Source organism: Psammomys obesus, unplaced genomic scaffold (genome assembly GCF_907164565.1).
Source record: "Psammomys obesus unplaced genomic scaffold, mPsaObe1.curated_primary_1811, whole genome shotgun sequence".
NCBI lineage: Eukaryota > Metazoa > Chordata > Mammalia > Rodentia > Muridae > Psammomys > Psammomys obesus.
In genome coordinates, this window is record NW_026586173.1 from 3,916,089 (window position 1) to 3,926,603 (window position 10,515).

Here is a 10,515-nt window from a genome sequence, read left to right on the forward strand (position 1 = left end):
CACACACACACACACACACACACACACACACACACACACACACACACCTAACCATATGCACATGCAATAATATTTCTGAGCCTCACTTTGGGACTCAGCGATGTAGCAGGTACCTTTGTGGACGTAAGTGAAAGACTTGGTCTTGAGCGGGGAGGTAACATGTTCTGAAGAGAGCTGACAGCATGGTCCACTGGAGTGGCTGCTGAGTCAGAGGAGTCATGGGCACTGGGAGGCTCACCCGCTTGAGGTGGATCTGGAGTGAAGAGTGGAATTCCCATAGAAGTATAGCTTCACTTTTTATTTCCTTTTTTTTTTTTTTTGTGGGGAGCAGAACATACATTTTATAGAGGGTCAGGGTGAAGATCAAAGGCTCAGATGTCCAGGTTCATTTCAGAGACAGAATGAGTCGAGGACAAGGACTCTCCTTCACGTTCTCTCACATGACCACTATTTCTGAGTTTTCCAGTTTCCTGCAGTGCTCTCAGAAGGGAGACACTCTTCTTCTGGGGCACGGACTGGTTTCATGGTAACAGCCTGAGATTTAGAGGCAAGGGCCTGGTGCTCGTCTCTACCTCTCTTGTTCTTGCCTCTCCTTCTCACTTTCTCTTTGTGTCTCATGCCTTCTAGGTTGGACTTGGCCCAGTCTCTGGGACTCACTCAGCTACAAGTGAAGACTTGGTATCAGAACCGCAGGATGAAATGGAAGAAGATGGTAAGCAAGGACAAGGAGTGTAACCCTGAGTCCATCCTTGTGAAAAGAATTTCCCCAACAGGGCTGTTGGGAGGCAGGCAGGATCTCTGATAGCTTGGGCTTCAAGATGGAAGGTCTTCCAAAGTACTAGCTAAGAAGGGAGAGTGTTTGAACTTGACCTCATTCCTTTTTTTTCTTTTTAAAATTCTTCTCTCATATAATATATATTATAATATATCCTGACCACAGTTTCCCCTCACTTCCCTCCCCTCAGCCTCTCCCTCCTCCTGCACACACTTCCCCTCTACCCCAGATCTACCCCATCTCCTCCTTTCGGAGAAGAGCAGGCTTCCCAGAGATATCAACCAAACACTGCATAACAAGATACAATAAGACCAGGCACATACCAGCACATCAAGGCTGGACAAGGCAACCTAGTAGGAGGAAAAGGGTTTCCCAGGTAGGCAAAAGAGTCAGGGAAGGCCCTTGCTTTCACTGTTACAATTTAAGAACACCAAGAAACTCATCCATAACATATATACAGAGGACATAGACCAGACCCATACAAGTTCCCTGATCCCTGCAAGTTCCCCTGAGTCCTGCTCATTTGATTTTTTGGGCTGCATTTCTGGGTATGTCCCTGAACCCTCTGGTTCCTCCAATCCTTCCTCCCCGCTTCTCCACAGGACTCTAAGCTCTGCCTGATGTTTGGCTGTGGGACTCTGCATCTGCTCCCATCAGTTGCTGGATGAAATCTTTCTGGTCTCTTTGATGATGATTCTGCTAGGCTCTGGTCCCAGCACACTCTACAGGCAGGGAAATCTGTAGGTCAGAGGTTTTGTGGCTGGTTTGGTGTCCCAATCCCTCCACTTGAGGAGGCCTTGCCTGGTTACAGGAGTTGGCCAATTCAGGCCCTGTGTCCCCCATTCCTAGGAGTCTTCCTCGGGTTACTCTAATAGATTTCATAGTTTCCACTGCACGAGGTTTCCATGTGGCCCCCGAAATGTCCCCCAGTTCCAGTCTTTTCTCCCAGTATTTTCTGCCTCCCTTCACCCCATCTATTCCCTCCTGTTCCCAGCCCCACCTATTCCCAGTCCACCTGTGATATCGATTTTATTTTCCCTTCTCCTGGGGAGATTCTTGTACCCTTCATGTTGCTTAGCCTCTCTGGAGGACATAATTTTTTAAACCAGAAAGATATTGTTATTATTATTATTGTTGTTGTTATTTTAGTTTCCTTAGAAATCAAAGAAGAAAGCCTACAAGCCACTTAGCTGGTAGTCTGATCCCCACCTTCTAGTACTTGCAAAGAACTCTCTTTCCTTCCCAGCAGTAGCTAAGAACTCTCTGGAAATAGTCAGAAAAAGACACATGCACATGCTTCTGTGTCTATGCCCTTTAACGCAGGAATCTTTAAACTTGACTGCCATCATAGTCACTGGAGATTAGGATAAGCCTCCCTCCCCCAGGGATTCTGATTTCAGAGACCCATGGCAGGGTTGGGGACAGGCCAGGTTATTTCAAAGCATAATGCTCCCTTCAACCAGTTCCCACGTCCCAGTGGCCTGTCAGATTATGAACCTGTTGGGAGGGCAGAGCTCTCATGAGGCAGCCACTTCCTTAAATCCTACCTCTGGACAACCTACGTTAGGGATGATGCTATTCCACAGCCGACCTGCAACACTGCTGCCCCTCTGTTAGCCATCCCAAGCACCATGGGAAAGAAAATAAAACACAACCTCTGCTTCCAGTGAACTTTGTCATGTAGCTACAGAGAGAAGGCCCAGGAAGCAGCAAGGGAGTGCAGAATGAGCCAGTGCCAGTTATTTAGTTTGAGTTGACAAGCCCCCCAAAGTGTTCAGAGATACTGTAGCAAAGACAGCTGTAGAGAAAAGCTGAAACTTAAAGACAACGAAATTCAGACAAATGGAGTCATTCTAAAAATTCTCTACTGTTCTAAACTTAAGAAACTTATGGTGGAAACTGGGGGAGGGTGGGTGTTGTTCTCTGAAGGAACCGAGGTTGGGAGTGAGAGGTGCTGGCCTGCATTCCCTTGCATGCCCCTCCCTGCACATTTTGGGCACGTCCCTTTGGTTCTTTTTCTTTTAAGTTCCACCACCTACCTCTTTCCTCATCAATCATCATCGCAGAGATCAATGTCTCCTGAGTAGCAGAGCATTGTTTGAATTGGTTATCAGCAATCTGCTCATGAGTCATATGAGCAACGAACTGACAGCCAGTCAGTCCTCCTGGCCAGCACCGCCCAGTCCCCCGTGGGACAGCGCGTGTGCCTTGGGCTCTGACATCACTTGTTTTTCATCAGCCACTACACTGCTGGCATGGTTGTGGAGTGGTTGGTGATAACTATCAACCGTACACTTCACAATGGAAGTAACTCAGCAGATTTAACCTGAGAGAACATTCGAGGCAAACCAAACTCAGGTCCCTTCAGGAGAGAAGGAACTTTTAGCTCATGTCAGCAATAACATATGGAGCAGTTAATTCCTATCAGGTAACAGGCATGAAGTGACAAGCTCAAGCTGTCCCTTAAAACCTTAAATGTGTTTTGTGGTCCTCCGTGTTTCCCTATGGTGGCTGTGAGTATGGGTGTAAGTCTCAAGACTCGAAAGGACTGTGAGAGGAGAAAAAGGTGTTGAAGGGACAGGAAAGGTGAGGTGAGGAGTACAAGGGGAGGCAGGGGATCAGGAGAAAGGGAGGAAAGTTGTCACAGATAAATGACACTTGAGACAGACCTGAAAACTAAATTACACAGAATAATCAGGGCAACAGAGGAAGGGCTGACAGGGTTCAGGAGCAGAGAAAAGGAGGGAGGGCTTTTTGGAACATGCATCATTAAGTTGGTTTCAGTGGATGAATGGGAATGTGTCCAGTGATGGTGGGGAATGGATTGCAGGCAGAAAGAAGGGGCAGAAGGCCTGAGGCACCTTTAGGAACTTCAAAATGGCAGGAGCCACACACAAGGCGTGGCGTTTAGTTCTAAGTGTTGAGTTCTGACTCCTTCAGAACAGCAAGGCATTGTTGAGCTCCAGATTGCTTCACATATTTTCCTGCTAAAAACTCTTTCAAGGCTATCTCTTCAGGTACTGAGAAGGAAAGAAAAAGATAATTGGGTAATAAAGATGTCTCAAGGCTAGTAACCTAATTGGAACTGGAAAAAGATTAGCATTTGATTCTCAGACTCACTCACGAGGCTGCCAAGGACAAAGCTGCCAAGAGCAAGATAGTATCTTGGACGAGTTTTGACTGGTCAGCATCTGTAACCTACCTATAGCGGGTTGAGTAAATTTAATTTTGCACATTAGACGAAATGCTTATCCTGTATTCCATTTCGGCAGAGCCACAGCCTTTGTGTCAGGCTGAAAATGTCTCATTATTCAGTGGTCTGCAGTATTAAAGCTCAGTTCTCTTCTGAAATAGGATCCAGCCCCACTCCAGAATGTGGGTGGACTATACTGTCACACATGGGAGCCACTAGCGCTTGCATTGTTCTTAGAGAGTCCACAGTTCAGTGAAACTGTTACCAGTTGTGACCCTGGACAGGTTACTGTGTGTCTGCTTGGCAAAGCCTCACATCTGCTTCACAGGGTTGTGCTATCTGAGGTAGCATCTACAAAATACCTAGGATAGAGCTTGCCACACAGGATGCAGACAAGGGATATTAGCCACCATTATTTTTAGTGTTTATTATTGACAAAAATCCGTGTTTTCCAAGAATCTAAACTGTTAGAGGCTGTGAAAGGTAAAGCGAAAGTGATGTCTACAGGCTGTTAGGACTCAAACTGCTCTTTTAGTTGATTGAAGTCCTGGGTTGTTGGTTCCCTGGTTTGGCACTGGGTCACAGTTCGAGGCCTAATGTGACACTGGGTCTTCAGGCTGGGACAGAGAACTAATGTGAGCAGTAATTCTGTGGGAGAGATTCATGCAGGAGAACCCAGACTTTTTTCTGGGTATCACTAAAACCCCATCATCAATTCCATGGTCCCAACTATGCAGGAAGGAGGGGGCCTGGAGAGAGAAGCAAAACTCCCACTAAGTCCATAATCCTGGCATCTGTTAGGAAGTGCAAATGAACAGAAACAGTAAAAACAGCGGCATGTTTTATGTACACATTAAGCAGGATGAAATGCTGGTGAGAACGTTAGATTCCAGTAGTTTGGGGTCTTATGTTTAAGTCCAGCTCTATGCTTGGCTCAGTTTGATCCATAACAGGCCTTTCTGTCAACTGCTTCTTGTCTGGAAGAGGGGGAAATGAAGATGCACCTTCTACCCTGTCATCCCTTTCTCTCTGAGGTGACTGGCTGAACTCCATCTAAGTACCTTGGGAAGAAAGCAAAAAGACCCATCTCGACACCCTCAGCCACAGGGCATTCAAATGCCTAGCTCTGGAGTTCAGAGGAAGACTGCCAACAGACATAGTGATTGAAGTACTGTATTCCAGGGTGTTTTTGCGAAAGACAAGAGAAAAGCATGTGACCTTATGCCCAGCAGATTGCTTGGCCTCTCTGGACTAAGAGAGAAACTGTCACTAGGAACCGGTGGGCAGGCAAGCCCCTGGAGATGGCTGCAGGGTGCTTGTGAGGATACGGTCCTGGGGCAGGGCGGGTGCCGGATAATTGCACGTTTCAGGTGCGCTGGGAGGCAGGGGGCCAGAGGTCGATGCGGAAAGCAGCCAGGACGGAGGGTAATTATTGCTTGCACTGGAATGTTTTATTCCATTTAGAAAATGGTCTGATTGTTTTTGCTTTTTTTTTTTTTCACACTATAGGAAAACAGCCAGGTAGGGTAGATCCAGGCTGTGTGGGTGGTGCTCTCTAATTGCTGGGCTGGACTTTGGTTTGCCAATTAGATGGCTCCCTTAGACCTGCCCTTCTCTAACTTGATTGCTGCATGGGGCAACTGTGTTTTGTATAACCTCTTTCATACCCGGTGGAGCAGCTTTCAACACGTAGATTCTGTCTTGGCACAGTCAGGCCCTTTCAAAAGCACTGACATCAAAATCAGATACTGACTTACCCAAAAAGGAATACAGGGTGTCACCTCTCCAGAGGTGATTTCTGTTAGTGTTCATACCTCCATGTGAGCTCTCTGGATGGGTTCAAGTAAGTCAAGAATTGCAGTTGGAAAGAGCTGTTTATTGAGAATACATAGGTTTTTTTTTTTCTCCTCGTACACAAAAATTAACTAAAAACAAATCACAGATCTACATAAGAATTAAAACCATGAAAGCCTTAGAAGAAAACATAAGTATTTTTGATGTAGGATTAAGCAAGGCTTTCCTATATGTGACACAAAAATCACTAGCAACAATGAAAAAATTGAGTTTGATTTCATGAGAACTGAAGACTTTTGTGCAATGGAAGATACCGTCACAAAGTGAAAAGAATAGAGAGGAAAAAAAAAAAAGTAAAAAGAGATCCCTCAGAATGGGAGCAAGGACTTTCAAATGTTCTATAAGGAACATGTGTCTGGATTATTTAAAAAAAAAAAAAAAAAAAAAAAAAAACAGAAACCCTCTTATAGCGTATTCTAAAAAGACAATTTGAACAGACAAATTCATGTCCAAATGGTTATCCACATGGTCGGCCCTGAGATCATTTACTCAAAAGAGGCAGTGTACAGACTGAACAGGCTGTACTTACATACTTAGGGAAAAACACATATATCAACAATTTAAAAAGAAAGATAAGGCCTTGAATTTGAGAGAGACCAGTGTGGGGCATGGTACGTGGGAAGGGATGGAGGATGGGAAGGGGAGAATTATATTTTAATTAAAATTGATTTTAAAATATGTGAAAAAAGCCAATAAGCACATGAAAAGTTGTTCAGCAATGTTAGCCATTAGGGAAATGCCAAGCAAAACCACAATGCAGCCCTGCTTTGCACTAGCTAGGATGCCTATAATCAGGAAGGCATAATGACAAATGTTGGTGAGGATGTGGAAAGCTGAAATCCACACACATTGTTGGTTGGAATGTCTAGTGGTTCAGCTACCTTAGAAAAAACCCTCAGAGTGTTAATCATGGAGTTGCCATGCAATGCAGCAATTCCATTTCTGGGTATAGACCTGGAAAGGGTCCAAGCAGAGACTTGAAGAGCTGTTTGTTCACCCGTGTTCACAGCATCATTATTCACAGAGCCCAAAGGTGGGAGTAACCTGAGTATCCATCAGCTGATGAGAGTCAGCAAACCTTGATAAAGACATTATTTTCTGGTCCATGCTATTTGTGACGGTATCTTCCATTGCACAAGAGTCTTCAATTCTCATAAAATCAAACTCAATTTTTTCATTGTTGCTAGTGATTTTTGTGCCACATATAGGAAAGCCTTGCTTAATCCTACATCAAAAATACTTATGTTTTCTTCTAAGGCTTTCATGGTTTTAATTCTTATGTAGATCTGTGATTTGTTTTTAGTTAAGAACACTGTGCCGAGTGAAGTGAGCAAAGCCCACGTGTTATGATTCTGCTTGTATGAACGGTCCAGAATGGGTTCATCTATAAGGAGAACGGGAAGACTGTTAGTGCCGAGGTGCAGGGAAAGAGGTTGCGGGGATTCGGTGGGGATGGAGATTTGGTGTTGATGGGGATAAGATTTCTACTGGGGATGAGGAAAAATGCTCTAAAGCTGCATTGCAGTGATAGTTGCCCAAGTTGGCAATTATATGCTAAACATTGTTGAATTGGGATGTTTAAAAACATGAAGCATAAATGCAAACTATATCTCAAAGCTGTTCTAATAAGAACTTAAGATTTTTTGAGTTATTTTACTCAGGCCGAGAAGTTCTTCTGCCTTTGAAGAAAGAAACAGAGCAGATAAACACTCAGTGATTACATAGGAAGGTCTTGGCAGCTGAAGTGTCTGGAGAGATTTGTCTCTAAGGAGCTTCTGTGCAAATGGAGAAGACAGCAATAAGTCAGAGATATTTTGTAGTTTGGATCCAGAATGGCCGCAAAGGCTCCTGTGTAGGATGGTGGCTCTAGCCCTGGTTTGTAATGCTGTTGGGTTGGAGGAATGATGGAAGCTCTAAGAAGGGAAGCCTCGTGGAAGGAAGTTAGGGCTCTGGGAAGTAGCAACAATGTCTCCTATCCCTTCTCTATTTAATTCAAGCCCTCCCAAAGCTTTTCATACTAGCACCCCTGCCCCCCCGGAATATTAACTACACAGAACCAGGGATTCGAGGCGGTGGAGGAAGGACTATATATATTACCTTTACTAAGTAAACTATGAATATTGAAAAATGATTTCTACATGTTTCATGGGGATTCTTGTGTAGATCACAAAATGGGTAAGTATATAAATCTTTTATACCAACAAAGGCCATTTGGGGTGTGGTTTTACATGTATATATATTGTGTTATTTTTCATATGTAATATAATTTCATACATGTACATAGTATATTTTGGTCACACCTACCACCTCATTCCCCTAAAGACTTTTTTTTTTTTTGAGATAGGGTCTTATGTAGCTCAGCTGGCCTTGAACTTGTATATAATTAAAGATGACCTTGAACTACTGCTTCTACCTCCCAATTTGTTGGATAACAGGCATATGTCACCATGATGAGCTTTTGATCTTTCTTGAAGTTTCTGAAGTGCTTATTGAGAAGGGTTTGGTCTAAAATAGTTGTCAAATGCCCTCTGTGTGCATGGAACCAGCAAATATGAATGTAGAGGCAGTATTTTAGTAAAAGTTCTCATAGGACACATGGTGAGAGAATTTGATTGACTTGGGGGAGCAGGGCAGATAGGCTTCTAAAAGATGTCAGCCAGAGAGTAGCTATTGGAACAGAAAAAAAGCCATCATTCAGAAAATAGCCTGGTTTCTTATGTACACAAAGGGTTGTTCCCAGTCATCCTGCGGCTGAAGGTACCGTGAAACCCATTTTGCAGATCAGGAAACTAAGGCTTGGATTCCTTAAAGAGCTTCCCAAAGACAAAGCTTGGAAGTGGTAGAGTTGGAACTTAGTTTTTGTGATTATAACCCTTTCCAGGATAGCCAACTACCTCTTTCAATAAGACAGAAGAATATATTGAATAACATCTTTTTTCTCTGATAACGGAAATTCTTATAAATGATCCTTGGTGAAAATTCAGAAAAAAACATAATATAAGAGATGAAACGCTATCTGTTGTCTCAGCACTGCAAACAAGGCAGCATATAGCTGTCTGGCCTCAAATTTGAACTATACTGCATTAGAACTTATTTTTAATAAAATATATTGATAATGTTTCTCTTATGTAATAATTATTTTGGTTATCAAGAATTTCTATTTTGAATTTATTATAATCATCTGACTTTTAGGGTTCTTCTCTAACTTTACTATTATAACCAGTGTTGGATTGAATATGTTTTGCAGACCAACCTATTTTTTAGACATAGGTGAGAGCTGGGAATTTATCCTGAGGAAAAAAAAAAATTTAAAGGGGTTCACATTTTAAAGAATTTAACTTGAATTGTCAGATTGCCTTGAAAAGATGATTCAGGCTCCATTTTCACATGAGAGTGTTTATTTTCCTGCTTGCTTTGGCTCTTGTCCTTTTAACCTGTCAGTTCCAGAGTTAATCTCCTTAGCATTTGAACTTTAATTTCTTTCCTTACCAAAGGAGGTGACTTTTTTCTGTGTTGATGGTAAGGGTATTAAATGCCAAAATATATGATGCTGACTCATGGCCACTGCACATGGCAGAAGCTGGATACAGGGATGGCCTTAAAATGCAGGTGCCTAAGCCCTGTGGCTTTGCTGTCAGCAGGGAAACCACACAGGGATGTGTGAGGGTGGTCCAGGAGCAGGAAGGTGCATGAGGGAGGGATTGCTTGGATCCAATAACTTCTCTCTCTCTTTTTCACGTAGGTCCTTAAAGGTGGACAGGAAGCACCCACAAAACCTAAGGGGCGCCCCAAGAAGAACTCCATTCCCACATCAGAGGAGATTGAAGCTGAAGAGAAGATGAATAGCCAGGCCCAGGGCCAAGAGCAGCTGGAGCCCTTGCAGGGACACGAGGAGTCCTGTGATATCCAGGAGCCCAAAGCATGCAGTGTCCCCTTGGAGGTGGCAGAACCACCTCACCAGCCCCAGGAGTTGCCGGAAGCTTCCTCTGAACCCCCACCATTAAGCTAAAATAAAGTTCTGTGGGGGAAGGGGGAGACTGGGAGGAAGGGAAGAGAGAAGGCAAGGAGACGTTGAAAGGACAGAAGACCTCTAAAGACAGCAAGGTGTAGGTAGAAGAGCGCTGCCTGTCTCCCTCCTCCCAGTGGCATTCTCTTCCTGAGCATTTGATGAAGATTTGCTCGCGTGGGACTTGCCCTTCTTGCAAGGCTGTGTTAGCCACAGATACCCTTGAGTAAGGGAGATAGCGCTTTGGAGCTGATTCCCGGGCTTGGGTGATGGCTGTGGGGTTGGGTACAGCAGTTTGTCAGTGTGGCAGGCTGGGCTGGCCTGCAGTGAGGGTGGTTCTTCTTCCTCCCTGCTCCCCTCTGGGCAGCTGGTCAGAGAAGCAGAGAGAGGTAGGTGGAAGTGCTTGGGAGGCTTACCCAAGCTCCTTGCCGACTCAGCGCTTATTTCTGTAGTTTTAAGAGAATTGAATGTTTTTGGATTTTTGTTTTTTGAGGGTGGGGTGGGGAAAACTGTTGAAGGCAGACAAAAAAAAAAAAAAAAAAAAAAAAGAAGAAAGAAAAAAGAAAAGAAAAGAAAAAAAGAAAAGGAGTTGGAGGGGAGTTACTAGGGACATCTCAAGTCCTGCTTGTCTGTCTGTAAACACGTGTGCCTTTGTACCTTTGTAAGATGGTCAGGTGACAAAAGAAC

At 44.0% G+C, this 10,515-nt stretch overlaps 1 protein-coding gene across 1 annotated transcript in view; it reads left to right on the forward strand.

Annotated features, from left to right (window-relative positions):
* Positions 1-10,313, forward strand: part of Barx2 (BARX homeobox 2) — a 67,631-nt gene extending 57,318 nt beyond the window's left edge. Inside the window, exons 3-4 of the mRNA XM_055601422.1 lie at positions 628-712; positions 9,565-10,313. Coding sequence (XP_055457397.1) covers positions 628-712; positions 9,565-9,831 — 352 coding nt within the window. The 3' untranslated portion in view covers positions 9,832-10,313. The remainder of the gene's footprint in view (positions 1-627; positions 713-9,564) is intronic.
* Positions 10,314-10,515: the final 202 nt, after the last annotated feature.